Below are 20,194 nucleotides of genomic sequence, written 5' to 3'. Positions count from 1 at the left end.
GTTCTGTGAAGTGGACGAGAGTTCATGTTACGTGAAGTAAGAAAGTGTGATTTATATCGTATATTCATCGGATCTATCTACCACTTCAAAAACCTGCTGATTGATATCAAATAACGAAACCATTTTTTTCGTCGTTTGTATTGAACGGGCGGCACTGATTTTGCATTTTTTTAACTGTTCCGCATTACTTGCATAATATAACAAACTCATCTAATACTGATACGATTTTATTTAAAGGCATTCTGTGACACTAAATTATATTAAAAACAATTTAGAGCTTGGATACGTTGGCTTGGCACTCGCTCTGCTAGGAAAACTGGCCGTGTCTGGTGTGTTTGCAGTTATATATAACTTCACAGCAGAACTATTTCCTACGGTTGTAAGGCAAGTTGAATAGCAAACTATTATGCTTTGATCTAATATTACAATTTCATCTGCGTGTTTGAAATTAAGGCAAATGACACTTTTAATTACTTCAGATGATGCGACACTTCGCATCACAAAATTAAACTCAAAAAATTTGATTGAATCGAATTACATACAATACAGTATTTTTTCACTTTTTCTTTCGTACACGATTTAAAAAACTGATTTTTTACTTTTAGAATCGTTTTGTGTCAACATTATTTTTAAATATATGTTCTTATTACATATTAAACATAGACAATTAATTAACTTATTAATTAAGGCCGTGTTTTCCAGCATAGTGGTCGCGTGAAAATTTTCTTAGGTCGTCGTATTTTTTTCATCAAAATCTAAAAATTAGTAATTTATTTTTCTAGTGAATTTCATTGTTTATTTTATATTTGGTTTTGAAGTGTTGCTCAATACTAATTGTATACGGGGCAGTATCACAGCGTAAAAATTTTGCAGCATTTACTTTGTCTTGCTTAGGTAAAGTCACCTCCGATTTCAAAACATCGCTGAAGGCAAACAAGCGCAGCTTACTCACTTTATTTTATATTAGTCATTCAATTTTGCGACCATAACATTACTACATGTCATTTAGTATCTAAGCATACCCTTGGGTCGCGAGATTTCACAAAATTCATTTTTTAGAAAGTGAACTTGAAAAAAGGGCTGGGAACCACTGGGTTAAGGGTTCACTCAACTTCTTTTGTCTTATACAACGCTGCTTCACGCCTTTCGCGTCTAACAAGACCCTATATAAGAATCAATCTAACGATGTTGACGTTGATATCTAACGATATGTAGGAAGCTACTTGTGTATCTACAATAATTTGAAAAAAATTTGAAAGTAAATATTTCCAACAGAGCAACAGGAATGGGGTGCGGTTCAATGGCTGCAAGAATTGGTTCGTTGATGTCACCTGTCATTATAATGATACAATACCACGTCCCTTGGTTTACAGGGGTGAGTTCAATGGATTATTTTTGACATTCGATTAATAAACGGGTCTCTGATAGCACCCACACCACGAATAGGTAGTGATCATAATTGCATCAGACCAATTTGACTTATTTTTATTACGCGCACTGTTTAAAGTATAAGACTGTATTTTTCACTGCTTGCACAGCATCTATCAATTAGATGAATTTGTAAATTTGACATATTGTTCTTCACTATACAGGCCGTGTTTGGTATCTTCTCGTTCATAGCGGGACTGACATGCTTACTTTTACCTGAAACCAACAACGTGCCTCTCACTACGACACTAGATGAAGCGGAAAAATTTTATTCAAATGCAAAGTAGGTCACACTTACGTAATATCACGACAGTATCGATTTGTATTGGATTCTGTATTCTGTTTTTCATTTCGGTTCACTTGAACATTTTTCAGAAAAAAGATTGAAAGAGAATCATCAACTGGGGAAGTTCTTATTGCCCACAAAAGTTAAGACGAAAAATATTTTTGTCAATTCTTCGTCGTCTTTCGTTTGTACAGAAATAGCAAGTAGATAATATGCAAACGAAAATATTGGTCGGAGACCGAAGACTTATCGATCGGAGGTTAGGGGATACCCCAAAACAGCGCTCTTACTCCATAGTGGCACCGTGTGTCCCAGCACTAATTAATTAATAACTTGCTAATTATACGACATAATTCATCGAAAATCAATCCAAGCTATGGTGAATGCACATGCAAAATTCGGAGCAGATTCAACCTCGCTTTCGTGAGATATCGCGTGCAACAAAGTTGTCATTACTCATCACTGAAAGTGTTTCAAAGTTATTAGTAATCGATGGATGGATACAGCTTATTGATATTCAATGAATTGGAAAAGAATTCTTCAGCAATCTTCAAACCTTACAAAACGAATGTTAATCATGTATAGATAGTTATAATGATTTCAGTTTGACGCAGGATTATTTCATGCGTCATTCCACAACATGGGACAATATCAGTTAAGTTTAAAGTCAATAGTGAATGCGTCTTATGCAGTTGCACTGCGAATAGCGAGTACCAAAAAGCCGGTGAGACATTGGTAAATCGTTGCCTGGTAGGGTGTGCTGATATTCTGCTGAGCAAGTCTGCGGCGTCAAAGTTGAAGCTGAACTCCTTGTCCTTTTTAAACAATGCGCATTTTCAAAAATAGATAAATAAATAAAATGAAATAAAATAAAGAAAGTCCTACCAATTATTATTGACGGAAAAATTATTATTTTGAAGGGAAGTCGATATGTTGTGGGGAGTGAAAACTCAGCCTAAATCGGAAGTGCGAAATTAAGATGAAAACGTTGGGAACCACTGCATTAGATAAAGGTGAGCAACGGTGGGACATGGGGTACAGTGGAAAACGATCTCTCGCACTCATACTATATCCATAATCAGTCATTCGTTTTAAAGTTTCACTCCGTCTTTCGGTGAGTTGTAACGTCTCCACTAACGGACTGCAGAGCAACGCAAGATATGAGATGAAATTCGTTTTAGGGGGTTGAAACAAAAATCCGCCATCTCAGTCTTCACTTCTTCTTCAGGGCAAACGACTATTGGGCATATTTTAGCTTTAGTTCACCGTGAAATATTAATAACGTTTGGCGAGTGGATGTACCTTTTTAATTCTGACATGAAGCAGTCTGAAAATGTTTGACGGTTGTGGGGAACAATGGGTCCGGGGTTCAATGGGACATGCTCCACTTCGAACAACACGATAGTGATTTATCTATTAAATGCTTTGAGGCCTAGAAATTCGTTTTGTTTGTTGTTATATTAGGGTTTCTTCCGACCCATGGCCCAATTCAAAATATATTCTAGATTCAAAAATATTTCTCCACAGAGTATTCAGAAGAGTAAATTATTTTCATTTGGTCGAAATTGGACATTTTATTTGTTAATATATAAATGTGGATTTTATTATTTTATTGAACACAGTCATAATTACAGTAAATCAAAAAATATACTTTCGGTTTTTGATCAAAACCCGTGTTTGATGTTTATGGCCTTTTTAACAAGGAGCTGTTATTATCGAAAATTAAAGTTACAGAACTCAGTTTCAATTGAATTACATTTTTCATGTTATCCAAGATGAGCTGTTGTGGGATATTGTAACATCATAGATTGATGCCTATTTATCAATAACTACGCGCAGCGGCAGTTTTATGTTTTATATTTTACACCAAGCGTTAGTTTGATTATTTTGTGGACAGTTTATTGTCAATAGCCAAAGACTAGTTCACTGAGAAGAGATTTTCATCAACGACGAGCTGTTTAGCGTATTATGATATTATAGATTGTTACCTATTGTATAGTTATCATGTACTACGGTAACACCGGTAGTTTTTTTGTTTTTGTGCTCAATCAACATGTAAGTCAAGCTTTACCCCTGCATGCTAATATCGTATCTATCACTAGCCGCTTTGACGTTTTTTACGCTTTTTAATGCGTTTATTATATGAACGACCCCAATGTGCATATAATTCGTATATGCAAACGCATATATATAAATTTTATTCTTATTAAATTATTTGGCAGATTTTACAGTACCTTATTGACTGTATTTGTTTATTGAGTTGGCTATATATGCATATGACTTGGCAGTGTCTGTACATCAGAGTTGGATCAATTGTAATTTGTTATTGTAATTGATGTAATTAATTACAGTTTTTTATGTAATTGTAATGGAGGCATTTTCATTCTGTGTAATTGTAATTTGCTAAAATTTTGGCTCAATTACACTTTCAATTATACTAAATCTTAGTATTTTAACAATGAATGAACATCACACAACCACTTCCTACACCATTGTCAGAGTTTTTTTAATATTTGAGCAGCACTGAGGCATGCTGCAACAACTGCTTCGTCAAACTTGATCACGCCCTTGAAGAGATGTTCTCCCCATCTATATCCTAATTACATAAATCATAAAAAATAAATCAGGAAAACACGATGAAGACTAAGGTTGATCATAGCCAACCACCTATCAAGTCATTTTTTCAAACTGCTTCTTCCCAGCGATTGCAGAAGATTTAAAAAAGAAAATACCAAGAAAATCAGAGAGTTAAGTAGATAGCTATTTGGGGGAAGAAATTTTGCAATTTGATGAAAACCCAAAATGTATTGGAAGAAGAAATCAGAAGAATTTTCCACGCTTGCGTCTTTAGCCAAGGATTATTTAGGACTAACAGCAACATCATCCCAGTCAGAAAGAATTTTTTCAATTGCGGGTAACTTTTATACAACAAGAAGTAATTTATTGGGTTCAGAAACTTTTCGTAGCCTAATCTTCATCAAGTGCAATCCAACAGTTTTTGAGCCAGGGAAAATGTACGAACCAAAACGTTATAATTGTAAATGTAATTTATATTTCTTTTCACGGAGTAATTGTATTTGTAATTGAACTGAATTAATGTATTTGATCTAACTCTGCTGTACATCACCTTAATGACTGCAGTACTTGTATATTGAGTTAGCTATGCTGTATAAATATGCATGTTGTCGGTATATGCATATTCTTGGCAGTATATTATGTATGGTAAGCTACCAACCCTATCGACAAACTGTAAGCCATTTATCCAATTTTAATAATATTCTGCACGAACACGCGGAAAATCATCAAGAAAGTAGGAACAACTTTTTAATTCTCTTTTCCGATGTATTGAATATCAATAACCTGTGTCCATCCAGAGTTTCATTAATCACTAATCACTTTGAAATCAGTTTCAGTGATGAGAAATGGCAACTGTGTCAATCCAGCAACAATAATTTAGGATAAAATCTTTTAGAAGTAGACTCCTTTCACTGCACATTTTTTTTAAATTTTGTCATCCTATCAGTAACAATATCACCATCCACACATGTAAATTGTTCACTTGTTTCGGTTTATGATGACCCGTATCTTTTAGCTCTTCCATACTAATCTCGAATTTTTCTGTACTGCTAACTTGTCAATCGAAATTCTATATAACCGAGACAGCATTTATCCAACTTCCCAGACGTAAAATTAAAAATTCGCAAATTTTCTCGTTCAATACAGTTCCTTACAATTCAATTGTGGTAGAATTATTTAAAAAAAAAAGCTGCATAAATTTATTTATTCATTAGCAATTACATCGATCGATGTAACAGGGAATTGAATTGGTCACTGGCAAAGTTTTTTGAACGTTGTTCAGTGTTTCATTCGCATATTATACTCGTTGGCAATGAGAACTTCTCCAGTTGATGATTCTCTTTTAATCTCTTTCCTGAAAAATGTTCAAGTGAACAAAGTGACACACAGAATCCACAAAAAACATATACTGTCGTGGTATTACGAAAGTGTGACCTACTTTGCATTTGAATAAAATTTTTCTGCTTCATCTAGTGTCGTAGTGAGAGGAACGATGTTGGTTTCAGGTAAAAGTAAGCATGTCAGTCCCGCTATGAACGAAAAGATACCAAAGACGGCCTGTATAGTGAAGAACAATCTGTCAAATTCACATATTCATCTAATTGATAGATGCTGTGCAACAGTGAAAAATACTGTTTAAATTCAAACAGTGCGCGTTATAAAATTAAATGAAATTGGTCTGATGCCATTATTATTACTACCCATTCGTGGGGGTGCTATTAGTGAACCCTTTAGAAGCAAATGTCAAAAATAGTCTACTGAATCTATCTATAATATATTGAACTCACTCCTGTAAACCAAGGGACGTGGTATTGTATCATTATAATAACAGGTGACATCAACGAACCAAGTCTCGCAGCCATTGAACCGCACCCGATTGCTGTTGCTCTGTTGAAAATATTTAGTTTAAAAAAATGTTCATTCGTTAGGGAGTGGACCCTTAATTAAGCAAAACAAAGTAAATAATGCAAAGTTTTTACGTTGTGATACTTCCCCCGTATACAATTACAATTGAACAACACTTCAATACCAAATATAAAATAAACAATAAAATTCCCTAAACATGAAAATTAGTAACTTTTAGGTTTTTGTTGAAAAAAAAACGACCAAAGAAAATTTTTCCGCGACCCATAGGTTGGGAAACACTGCCTTAAACAACCAATCAATATTATATTTTGTAACCTCAGCAACATTTCAACCCTAAAAAGGTAACAGCTAATTGTCTATGTTTAATATGTAATAAGAACATATATTTAAAATGATGTTGACACAAATCGATTCCCAACGAAACAAATAGAATATAAAAAAATAATTGTATTTAATCAAATTTTTAAATTTTAATTTGTGATGTGAACTTCCGCATCATCTGTTTAATTAAAAGTGTCTTTAGCCCTTAATTTATAAAACGCAGTTGAAATTGTAATAATAAATCAAAGCATAATAGTTTACTAGTCAACTTGCCTTAAAGCAGTTGGGAATAGTTCTGCTGTGAAGTTATATATAACTGCAAACACACCAGACACGGCCAGTTTTCCTAGTAGGGCGAGTGCCAAGCCAACGAATCCAAGCTCTAAATTGATTGTTGTAAAAAATTTAGTGTCACAGAATGCCTTTAAATAAAACCGTATGAGTATTAGATGAGTTTGTTAGATGAGTATGCAAGTAATGCGGAACAGCAAGTAATGTGATATAAATCACACTTTCTTCACTTTACGTACCCTGAACTCTCGTCCACTTCACAAAACGAGTATAACAATATTTAGTTAGCTTATTAAAATCAAATCCTATGTTGATGCTAATGAATTGGTCTGTAACTTACAAGGTATGGATAGCAAGTGTGTTATTAGGGTTAATTATTCAAACAATTCAAGAGTATGTTCGTCAAACCTTTTATATCTGATGAAAAGTAATTGCAAACGGTTGACAAAATACAGGATATTCCTCCAAGTAAGAAACCAATGGATACAATCGGTCTTCTTCCAAATCTATCCATTGTTAATATTGCAATAACACAAGATGCAATCTCACAAACTCCTCCAAGTAAATTATTGACCCTGTCGTCACCTGTTGTGTTAAATTACCAAAACTACAGGGCCATTTCTCAATAGTTTGTTTAGTAGATTCAAAAATGCATATAGAGAAGTATAATGAATGAAACTGGAATAAACCTGTTGTTAGTCTTGGACTAGGACAAATATGGTTATCCGTTCAACCTCGGTATTAAACCACCATTATCAATTATTTATTCGGACAAAAACAAAAATATTATCGTTATCGTTACAAATATTATTCGACAGCTGAATTGATTCGAGGCTAAATGAACTTCTTTGTCATTTGGCCCCAAATAAATTGGTTGCTTTCTTTCTACATTTGGTACAGAGAAATGTATATCAACACGATACAATAATGTAATCATTGTTATGAGGCGCATGACGAGGACATCTATCGTTCAGTTTCGTAGCGCACATGAGGTAAACTACCTGGAAATAATTTTAAAATGCTCATCATCATTAAAAATTTAGTAACAATTAATACTTTGTTTCCATTCTGACTAATCACACATTTTACGAAAAATATTCTTTTACTATGAGAAATATGTGTTCCCAGCACCCCATGGCCTCTACCTTTTCGGCAACAAAGGGAAATCAACGCAGATTTCTGCATGACAATCAATTTCCCTTGGTCGGATGAAACTAAGTTCATGTTCATGAATAGTTCTCTCTCGCTTTTGGGTTGAGTTGGGATGCGTTCCCATCGTCAGTTTCAGGTATTGGACACAAAGTGCATCGTTTTGTTACTATATCGATGTTGTTCTGGTTCTTTTATTATTGTTGGTATCTTTCTTCTTATTGTTATAATAAAAAAAAATTCAGAACAATAAGCTTTTCTCATGAACTACTGGACCAATTGTTTTGAAATTTGAAGTGGTTAAAGATTATATTTTTCCCTAGGAGGATATTACTCTTATTTATTTCAAAATTGCGTCAGGCTAATAACCGAATTGCATAAGTCATTTTTGGCGATTTAGATTTTTTTTGTAAAATAGGTATTTATGTAATGCTGCGCAACTGTCTGTTAACTAAGATTTTATTTTAAGAATTCCGAAACCCATAAAAGTGAAAATTTTGTATGACATGCACATTTGTGCAATTGTTTCGTCATGATGAATTATCATTGTTATCGCAGGACTATTGGGACGTCACAATAGCAAAATAATCTCGGCGAAGTATTTAGATTTTTTGCATCTCAGATTCTAGCTTAGCGCTTATAAATTTGAATTTATACAACAGTATAGGAAGGCGTGCACTTGTGATATTCACTGTCCGAGTCTGATTCACCTTGGTTGGCTTTTATATTGGGTGCATTGCTGTTTTATTTTTTTATTAAATCTTAGTCCTATTTCAGTGGGTGTGCAGAGCGTGTTATATAGATGATATATATATTTTTAAACATAAAAAATAATGTAATTGAAACAGCTTAGCTATTTTTGGAATGAGACATCGTAGATACTGATAATTACATTTGTATTTGGAATGTTTGGTTTTCAGGACAGGTGCATATAGTCAAGTTGCAAAATTGCATATGTCCCCAAGTCATAGACACATTTCTGTCCAAGTCACAGTGCGCCATTATGGCGTAACATACCTGCGTCATACAAATTGACTTAAATCTGGCTATACGATCAAAAAATTGAACCATGTCAAATTATTGACTTTCAATGGCATAACAATATCATTAGAAAGTTTTTTACGTTTTTCTCAAAACTGCTAAAAATGACTTACCTACGCAATTCGGTTATAAGCGTGACGATTGTCTGTGGGCTCTATTTGGATTTGTTATTTATGTGCGATGGCGTGATCAAAAATTGCGAACCTTGTGGCGGTTCCACTTTTGCGATAGTCGAGAAGATGATTGTGCTGTGAAAAAACCTGTACCAAGGTTGCAGATTAAATTTGCCTGTTCGACAACTGGGCATGGGTCTGATCCTTTTTGTGTATATATTGAAGGAAGAGCTGCCGAAAAAATATTCCCATGTGTCAGGATACCTTTCACCTCGGAGGATGAATGTAGATATCCAAACACATGTCGCTCGCTAATGATGTGCGTTATTTGACTGGATCAAGCGCGCTGAATGGGAAATTACAGATTCTTTTTTGTGCTCACGATCGCAATTTCTGACTTTATTGCATAAAAATACATTTGTTGTAATTTTAAACATGTGTTGTTGTTTTTTTGCGAATCCCCGTATACCAAACTTTTGCATCTCAGTTTTTAAAGCAACTTTAAGAAATGTGTAACTCTTGTTTGTATCAGCAGGCTGGAATGCGTTCAGTGAGCATATGTCCATTTTTCATACAAATTTGAAGGATTGTTTAGCTACCACATATGCGCTACGAAACTCATACTGAGCAACTTTCAGCGAGGGTCTTGTCTCACGACTCACTTTGTTCTTGCTTACGATAGTTGTGCTTGATCCATATTGTTACCGTGTTACGCCATGATGGTGCCGCCTACCGTTGTAAGTTGTCACCTGTTCAGTGGTCATTAGTTCTGAACTTTGTCCAAATAAATTGTGGGTAGTTTTGTAATAAAACTGTAAGCACTGCCTGTTTTAAAGATATAAAAACAATAACTTACCAGCCAAGCTTCCAACATTGAGAGATAATCCATAATAGACTAAAGAAACAACAAACCAACAGAATACAATGTTAATAGTTACGCGTCTCATGTGTGGCCTTTTCAATAAAATGAACGGGTACGGATACATGTTGCCAACTGCATTCTGAAAAGTTATTTCAATAAATATATGTATGCATTCGCCCGTAAATATACACTACTACCGCCCGTTCACCGCTACCGATTAATTCCCGTACCTCTGATCAAAATTTCAAGTCGGTTTTCTTGACATTAATGCAGCATATTTCAATTTCTATAGCAAGCGAAAGTAGTAAGTACCAATTGAATGTCTCACTGGTTAAAGTAGGCATCGCATGATAAATAGGTCACTTTTAAAATGCTTATCATCATTATGAATTTAGTAACAATTAATACTTTGTTTCCATTCTGACTAATCACACATTTTACGAAAAATATTCTTTTACTATGAGAAATATGTGTTCCCAGTGCCCCATGACCTCTACCTTTTCGGCAACAAAGGGAAATCATTTATTCATTTATTTGATTATTGTTTTTTTTCGTTTCTCATGTACAATTAATTGGTTTTAGGTTAAATCCCGCACGACAAAAGACGCCCAACAACGATACCAAAGATTTAGCAAAAAGATCCATATGGCTGACCACTTCGGTTTCAATAAATACATTAAAATTGCGAAATGCCTGTATATATCGTTTTTTTGTACAGTCTTTTGATTGGTATTATAGTAAAAATTTGGAAACGTAACAACAAACGATCACAATGTTTTGTCTGAGTAAAGGGTTTCTGAGCGGTTCCTGTTTGACCATTTTCACGGAAATAACAATGATGTCGAATGTCGATGCTTGGGGAAACATCCATGGACTTATATTATAGAGTGTGGTTTTCCATTGCTTGATAGGCTTGCACGTAATTTACGGATTTACGGAATTACGTAATTATTTTGAGTTACGGAAGGGAAGTTACGAATTCCGTAAAGTCGTAATTATTGCATTGAAACGAGCTTTCTTCAAAGCAGTCAATTTCGTCGATTGCGAAAAATGAAAGCTCAACAAGTAGAAGTTAGAGTTCCGGTATTCGCAGCCGTTTTTCTCTCTCTTGTTACGTAGGTGAAGGAGGGCATGACGCGTTGCCATTCACTAACCTATTATCAACTTCTCTGGCATGGCCAATGTAAATTATTAACGTAGTTAAGGGGGAAGAACTGAGTAGGGCCGTTTGACGCCAACACACCTGGTTTTAACTTCTCCCGTAACTTAACCGTAGATAAGAGATAGAATTGCGTTGAGACTGATTGACGCTAACACACCTGGTTTTAACTTCTCCCGTAACTTAACCGTAGATAAGGGATAGAATTGCGTTAAGACCGTTTGACGCCAACACACCTGGTTTTAACTTCTCCCGTAACTTAACCGTAGATAAGAGATAGAATTGCGTTGAGACTGATTGACGCTAACACACCTGGTTTTAACTTCTCCCGTAACTTAACCGTAGATAAGGGATAGAATTGCGTTAAGACCGTTTGACGCCAACACACCTGGTTTTAACTTCTCCCGTAACTTAACCGTAGATAAGGGATAGAATTGCGTTAAGACCGATTGACGCCAACACACCTGGTTTCAACTTCTCTCGCATCTTATCTAGCATGGCCATGGCCAATGTACATAATAACCGTAGATAGGGGGAAGAATTATGTTAAGACCGATGGACGCTAACACGCCCGGTTTCAACTTCTTCGGGTGAAATGACTAATGAACGCAGGAGATCAATCTTTCAAACATGGTCTATCAAACATTTGTATCCATTTTACTTTTATTTATTATTTACTTGTTCCAGTTTTCCGTTACTTATGGTATATATGTTCCGTTTCTATCTCATTTTATTTTATAGTCACGCGTTTAAATAGTGGGAATTCCCCACCAAGTGTGGATTAGCAATGCTTAATCATTCTTTAATGTTAATATCAACACTTGATATATGAACATGGAATATCATACTGTTTTTGGCTGTTTTATTTCATACTTAGGGTATAAACAGGAAAATATCCATAACCTTTCAACACGACGATTTTGTGAAATTTAACGAAGAGCTTTCGCGACGAATTGGAACCAAATAAGCCAAAAGAGCGATTGATCACTCGCGCCAATACCTCGCCGTGATAATTAATGTCGCGCTTATCAAATAGCAATATGACGACAAAAGAGAGATTGCGTAATGAACCAACGCAACTTCGTCTTCTCGGCATCGGTAAAGCGATTGAGACGGCAGAGAAACAGCAAAACGACGGATTCCTCGCGGACCGCAAAAAAATTTAACTGCTATCATATATAATCAAATATGAGCCAGTGTGTTTATTCTGTGCGAGATCCATTTTCTATTACAAAATCTTGATGTTCTGTTAACGGTTTTATCGTTATATATCAGTCCGGACTTGGCCTTGCGCATGATGTTTTTCACAATTCCTTTCAATATTTCGGCCATGTATGATTAACTGTCTTACCAAATGCGGCAACTTATTTTGATTTATCGTCTACTTGAATACCACCGGCACTCGACCAAACTTGTGTCAATCTTGGCCGATAGGATCGCCGACTTGAGTTAGCAAATTAATGTCGTGAGTGTAAAATAAATGTCACAAAATGCATTGTTTTGCGATATAACTTTTGTATTTTCGGAGAAGGCATATCATATAAGTTCGATATTTAAAATATACTCAAATAAATAATATTTAATCTAAATTTATCGCAAATAATGTTTTAAACATTCAGTCCGCGAAATGATTAAATGTAAAATGAAGCATGGTAATCAGAATATCGTCAATAAGTCGACATCAATAATTATTATTATAAAATGCTAACAAGGCAGTAATGTCGGATAATGCAGAAGACGCTGCAAAAACAAGTCTTCGTCGCGAGGAAATCGCAAGTATAATCAAATGAGTGAATACGCTCGTCGTTGGTTAATAAATTAGAAACCCTTAATTTTTATTCAGTACTAAGGTGGTTTTAAAAAACTATCGTTTCCATAAATATCCGTATACCAGTGTCGGTAATGATAAAATAAAATTGATCGCATAAAAATGGGACGGTTAATTTGCGAAGGTGATAAAGGAAATCAAAGCTAACACAAAAGATAAAAATCAGAATAAAATTAATTTGAATTCACTCCTTGATATTTGTCTTTAACATCTGCCGATGGCGTGTAGTACTGCCAAGAATATGAAAACCCAACTTCAATGTCCCATTCGGAAAAGAAGTGGATTCAATTGGTTGTTATGATAGGTTTAAATGCGTGGAAAAATATCACAATTACGGGGTCATTACGTAATTGATTTTGCCGTAATTACGGAATTGATTTTTGTCAATTACGTGCAAGCCTAGTGCTTGATTTCATTTTTTCAATCTTGCATCATTTAAACAAAGCTTGTCGGTTCAGAAGTAATCTCTTATAAATTGTAATATATCTGACCTCATTATCGATAACAGCTTTTTCCCAAATATCCGATGATAGTTTTCGCCCGTTCTTTTCAGCAAGTTTATCAGAAATCTTTCTCGCTTTCTTGACTTGACCTCTTGACAATAGCCATCTAAAACCATATTAATTCAAACTATACTCAGCATTAATATATTGAAACTTTTCCCATATCCTTAATTACACCTAATTTAATGACTTATGTCGAAGTGTTTATAACTGGCTTTACTGCAAAATTTATTCAAGAAATTATTCAGCGGCATTCCAAGTAATTCGAATCACAGCAGATTGAATATAAAAAGGTTGATGAAAGTACAAAGTCAAAATAAAAACCGGTTTGTAATACCTTGGTGATTCTGGAACAAAAAACCATATGATGAAATAAACTGCAGAAAACATGGCGATAGAAAGTTGAAGATGGCGCCAATTTCTCCATTTGTATGAAAGTCCTGATAGGATCATATACCCAATTGAAAAAATTATCTGCATACTGATTCCAACGAACGTTCTCCATTCACTACCAACGATTTCAATAGCTATAAAATAAAATTTGAGAAATGGTGAATTGTGTTATCTAGCAGCCATGTGTGATAATTTAATAGGTTTGCTCGAAATGGGGACTAACAAAACAAGACAATGCTCAAATATATGGATTCAGAGCCCAAAACGGGAAATTTTACTCACAATTTACGCAAAAATTATATCTTGGACGAAGCTGAAACTGTGGACCATCGTAACTCATTAGGATAGGATTTACATGTTTATCCCGGGGGAGAGGAAACCCGATATGACGGCAAACCACGGCCTCTCGTCCGGTTATCATTCCATGGGGTTAGTTAGTTATTTGTTTTTTTGAAAGCCCGGACCGACTGGTGGAGGAAGCCGTTACCAACCAGCGGTTACTTGAACCAACCCACGGCGGCGAGGAGTCCAGCAATCCTCTCGCACATAACCATCCCCGCATAGGATTCGAAGTTGCGAACCCAGGCAGAGTAATCAGAGGTGCGGTGGCGAGCGTATTCCTAACGGTTAACACGAGCCACACCGCCGAGCCGGTACCGGTACCCGCACTGTCATATTAATGATAGCCTGACCAGGTTCTGTGACAATGATGATTCGTGCGCCCTGTGCCAACGTGAATTAAAATGCTGAATGATTCGACTCACAACTGTAGTATCAAATCATTCACAGTACTTTACCTTTCTTACCATACCTAATCGACAGTGCGTCACCGGTACCGAAAAAATTTTGCAAAGCAACATTTCGCAAATCAAAGAGGAAGACAGTCGTCAAGCTCTGCGGATTGAAAATCGTGTTTCCCTAAATGAAAATAATACAGTGAAATTTTGGATGAAATATAAGATCTCATAAAAAATTTAGTATAAATTTTCAACCACTGGAAACTTCAAAACAATTGGTCCAGTAGTTAAGGAAAGAAGTGATATTTTCATAACAATAAAAACATGAATTTGAGTTGGGTTGTGCGAGACTAACTTCCTATCTTTTCTCTATGCCTTTATGCTAGTGGATCCGTATGCGCATACTGCAAGGATGCTGTAGCTGGAATAAATATGACTATTCTATTCAATTAAAGAGCCCTGCTGCACACTAACACAAATGTATTTCTGTAACGTTTCGTCCGACCAAAGTCAGACTTCCTCAGACAAGCAGTTTACAACAATGTTTCATATCTCAAGTTCATATGTTTACCTATTTTAGGTGAAAATATAAATCGATTTAAAAAAGTTTATCAAATAAATTGCATAAATATTCTCGGTAGAGACGGATGCAATTAATAGGTCATTTTACATTTGAATAGAAATATTGAAAAACTATTTAGCAATATTAAGTTGGTTCCGTTGCTTAGGCTAAAAATTTCAAATTTTAGTTACACCTTTGATTCGATCTCTTTGCATATACCTCCATACATGACGTTAAAATAAATGAAAAACCTAATATGAACCTGGATCCAGAATCCAGGCCTACAACAATTTAAGAACATTAGATTTTGTTTGCATTTTCTTTATATATTGATTGTTGTAAACTGCTTGTCTGAGGAAGTCTGACTCTGGTCGGACGAAACGTTACAGAAATAGATTTGTGTTAGTGTGCAGCAGGACTCTTTAATTGAATAGAATAAAAACATGACAAGGAATTCTAAAAAAAAGTAGTTTCAAAACGATCTATAGGTCCATTTCGTGTCCAATAAGATTAAATGGGCGAAAGCTCACAGTCAATCGTGATTCTCTGATGGGAAAGAGTTTGCATAGTTCGGACTCAAAATCCGACTGTGTCTTACCGACAACTAAAGAATAACACCTCTGCACAATAAAGGTTTCAGGGTCATCTAATGCAGAATATTCTAACCCAGTATTTCACAACCGCTTTGCCGATCGACGAAGTTTATTCGCCAGTCCGCAAGAACCTTTATTGTTGTGTTATTTTTCTGCCTTCGTAAACGCTTAGTTGTATTGAAAATCACACGCATCGAAAGCGATTTGTTAATTATCGCAGGTCTCTAAAATCTAGTTTTAGTCCACATCAGCCCAACACGAAGGTGAATAATTTTATACGAGTATTATCGTATTTAAACAGCAAAATCAACAATTCTTAAAAAAAGAAGCAAAAATATGGAACATGTTTTTGATTTACATTTAAATTGGAATATATATTTGACAACTTAAAAGTTTGACCCGGATTTGCGCTTGGGACAAAGTAAACTACGTTTTCATTAAATACGAACAAAGGCTAATAACATCAAGGTTCATTTTCTACAAATTTAATCCGAGCATTGTCATATGGTACATTACATGGAAAATTCATGGTTTTTTTAATACATTACAAAACCGCAAATAACGCATTACATTCAAAAATGAGAATTTCAATCAAACACTCGGTAAAATACGGGAAAAGGGGCATTATACAAAGAAACAATGATGGCTCCCACAAAGTCAAGAAGGAAGGAAATGGTCAGTTCGTGTGCGTTCGCGATGCGTAAAGCGTAAAAATTGGCAGGCGTAGAAGCGCGCAAATTTCAAAACATCGGTCGATACATAACTACGCTACTTATGTGCTTGCTTTTTTTTATGTGTCTGTTTTTCTTTCTTTTGATAGCTGATGAGCCTAATATTTCACAAATATCGTTTCAGAACTATCAAATTGATAGTGAAAACACGTAAGACCCGATATATTTTGGAATGATTTAATATATATTCCAATTTTTTGTTGCGGGTCCGCGAGCTCATTTTATTTGATGCTGCCAGCCTGCATGGGTAGAAAGGTTTGAGAACCCCCTTAATATAACTAATTAAGAAGAATTATGTATTAGTTATATTGTGAGGCACAATTATGCAAAATTATACTGTTTTATGGTGGTATAATGCCTAAATGCTTACCATAAACAAATGAAGGTGGACCGGACGCTAGGCAAAATATTGCAATAAAAAATCTTGTTGCAGCAAATGTTGCTAAGTTAGGTGAAAACGCGCAACCAACGCCAAATGTAAACGCAAAAATCTGTCCGATTATAAGTACACGAGTTCGTCCAAACCTGAATCAAATAAACCGTGGTTAACTCACATAAACATAATAATAGCTTATTTGATAAAATAATTTGTTTCCATTCCAAATAAAATGAACGAGCTAAATTAGGTTTTTTTAATTAGCTCGGAACGAGCAACAATGAACGAATTGTCTTTAAGTCATAATATTATACTATTTTATATATTTATTCATTGTATTTGATATACCTTGAATACAGCGTTTGCTATGGTAGAAGTCTTATGTATATCCTCATATATGGAGCGTGAAAATTATTTTCCAACGTGCGAAAAATGAATGAAATGCTATTAATTGGGTCGGAATAGTAATCTAATTATCAACGAGAACCACGAGATCGTTTTGTAGTGCCATTGTAAGGCTTCGTAGACTACAAATAGTGCACAGAAGTGGAATAGCTGTAATATATACATGATTTGTGATGAAAAATTGCATCAAAGTGCTTTTCTGGATATGAATGCGATGACTATCTGAAAGCAAACAAGTCGTCTATGGAATATCAGTATTTATAGGTTTTATAGCCGGAATAGATAATGACGGACTACGACTTTGGCACGGTCTATAGTAAATTGGCTGATTTTTAGGTTATAACAACAAACCGCCATATTTCAGATAATAAGTATAAGTATCTAAATATAAGTTTATTTCGACTTCATAATCAGCATAATAGACGATAAAGTAATTGATAAAAGCAAATAAAATGGATTATAAAATCGGGAGAGCAAACAAAACCTCGAGTAAGGTTTGAAACGTACATATGTTATATGGAAAGGTATTGATACTACTTAATATATGTTTTTTGCTTTAACGTTTTTATACAAGTATACATCTCAACGTAGTCCTGTGATTCATATAAGAAATATACAGAAACTGAAAAAAAAAATTTCCTGTAAAATTTGATAATGAATATTGACTTGGTAATATTTTAGAGGTCGTTATTCAATGTCGTTCTGTGTCCTCATGTATGAAGTAGACGACGGCATATCATAAAATTTAAGGACCATTGTGCAAAAACTGTGTGTTGGATTTTTACTATTCATAAATTTTATTATTTTGTTATTGAGAACACCATAGCAAATATTCTACACTTATTAGCAAACGAGTATAAAGTTTTAGGAGCATTTAGGAGGTACGATGCTAGATTTGTATTCATTTGAATCGTTTATTTTGCAGAAAAAAGTTGTCCATTTATCATCATTTATATACGGCTTCTTCTTAAATGGGCCACGTTTACCATATTGAATCTGGCAGCATTCGCGCAAGATCCAATCATAAGAATAAGTTTGCATATCGATAATAGGCAAAATGATATGGATTAGCTTTTATTGAGCCAGTAAATTGCATTTTTTTCATCGCATTTCATATACAGGGAATTGGTTTTAGAAATTGATAGCAAAATAGTACTTACTTCATACTATATACACAACAAAATGAACGTTTATGCACTTTCACAATGAAGTGCTCTTCATATACATAAAAGAAGCAAAAGTTATAGAGGCAGTGCGATGAGGAATTATGCAGACTTGCTACTGCAATTGATTGCAAACTGTTGAATGCATATGGGGAAAACTCAAGAATAAAAAAAATCGGAGTGTGCATTTCATGTGCAATAAAAATGCCGCCTGCCATGACAAACAATATATTTCAAATAGTTTTGCAAATTAAACTAATAAAATGGCGTTAGTATGTGCATACAGTTTGCCTTAGTGAATCGTGAACAAAATTTAAAATCACTGACCTGTCACCTAGATTTCCACCAAGAATCACGCCAAAGAAAACACCAACAAAATAAGCAACTGATGCAAGTGTTGTAAGATACAATCGATCACATACAAGATCCCACTATAAAAACAATATTTCATTTTTGATTTGCTTCTTTTTTCTCAAAAATCAAAAAAAGTTTTACTTTAGATGAATATTTTGGAAGACAAATCATGGTTACAATGCATATACACCCTGACTTTGTGTTGTTTTTTCGTGACTATCAGAATATAGCCAAATCTGTTGGTTTATATATGAATAATTCTCCAAATACGCAAAGATAGACGTGAATAATCTTAACTAACTTAAAATGGCAAGAAACAAATGGATCTTAGAACCGTAATTATGATGTTGATCCATTGCGTATACGAAAACATACCTCAGTCGTCGTTGTACTTTCGTAACCACTCTTGTCAAAAACATGTCCATTCATGCACGAACTTGTTTCATTGGTAAAGCATTCTTCTAAAATAGGCAGGGTGCAATTTGTTCTATATGAATACTGCTTGCATCCATCATGTTTCTGTATATATTATTTAATAAAAAATAATATGTGATTATTATATTTCGTCAACTTCAGGTAGGTAATCAAAACAAGTGTTCAAATTGAAATGAAATTCGTCTCCACCTACAACCAAAGGCAATGCAATTGCAGATCAATAATACTCTTGGCAACTGTTATAGTATGAATACAACATAATTGGGTATATTTCAAGTCGCAACAGTGGAGCTGAATAGTTTAGAACATGACTGCATTTTAAACTAAATAAAACACCCTTTTGTATATGGGGGCAAAATACTTTGCATTCCACGCATACCGCAGACTTAGCTCTCACTTTAGTATTGGAGTCAAACGAAGTGGACATATCCAAAACAGTTTCATTCCAGTTGATTTGGTTTACAAACAATTTGTTGTCAACTTCTTGTATATAACACCTGTAATCCGGAATTGCAGAAAGGAAAACACTCCCGACTTGATTCATAGCTGATGGTATGGTGATGTAATAAACAGCGAGTACTAAAAATATTTGATATTTTCCCATAGATCCAATTCCAGATAAAACTGTGTCAAAATCATAATTTGGATATTTTCTATTTATTCCGATCAGATTGTCGGGACAATTACTTTCCATTTGATATTCGTCATTGTTTTTCATATCTCAAGTTCATATGTTTACCTATTTTAGGTGAAAATATAAATCGATTTAAAAAAGTTTAGCAAATAAATTGCATAAATATTCTCGGTAGAGACGGATGCAATTAATAGGTCAATTTACATTTAAATAGAAATATTGAAAAACTATTTAGCAATATTAAGTTGGTTCCGTTGCTTAGGCTAAAATTTCAAATTTTAGTTACACCTTTGATTCGATCTCTTTGCATATACCTCCATACATGACGTTAAAATAAATGAAAAACCTAATATGAACCTGGCTCCAGAATCCAGGCCTACAACAATT

General features: G+C 34.6%; 2 protein-coding genes across 2 annotated transcripts; both read right to left on the bottom strand.

Annotated features, from left to right (window-relative positions):
• Positions 1-5,485: 5,485 nt before the first annotated feature.
• Positions 5,486-6,174, bottom strand: LOC144429588 (solute carrier family 22 member 6-like). Its single transcript, XM_078117681.1, has 3 exons — positions 6,079-6,174; positions 5,730-5,848; positions 5,486-5,645 (listed from the first exon to the last, which is right to left on the bottom strand). Exons 1-3 carry the CDS (start codon positions 6,151-6,153, stop codon positions 5,570-5,572), a joined length of 270 nt encoding a protein of 89 aa, XP_077973807.1. The 5' UTR covers positions 6,154-6,174; the 3' UTR covers positions 5,486-5,569.
• Positions 6,175-6,738: 564 nt separating this feature from the next.
• LOC120347424 (organic cation transporter protein-like) lies at positions 6,739-19,906 on the bottom strand. The gene is made up of 9 exons (XM_039417385.2): positions 19,571-19,906; positions 19,114-19,257; positions 18,712-18,815; positions 16,811-16,965; positions 13,762-13,951; positions 13,413-13,530; positions 9,929-10,073; positions 7,178-7,354; positions 6,739-6,860 (listed from the first exon to the last, which is right to left on the bottom strand). The coding sequence occupies exons 1-9, from the start codon at positions 19,889-19,891 to the stop codon at positions 6,739-6,741; spliced, it is 1,476 nt and encodes a 491-aa protein (XP_039273319.2). The 5' UTR covers positions 19,892-19,906.
• Between the last annotated feature and the right edge of the window lie 288 nt (positions 19,907-20,194).

Source organism: Styela clava, chromosome 11 (genome assembly GCF_964204865.1).
Source record: "Styela clava chromosome 11, kaStyClav1.hap1.2, whole genome shotgun sequence".
Lineage (NCBI taxonomy): Eukaryota > Metazoa > Chordata > Ascidiacea > Stolidobranchia > Styelidae > Styela > Styela clava.
This window is presented reverse-complemented; position numbering and strand designations above follow the sequence as displayed.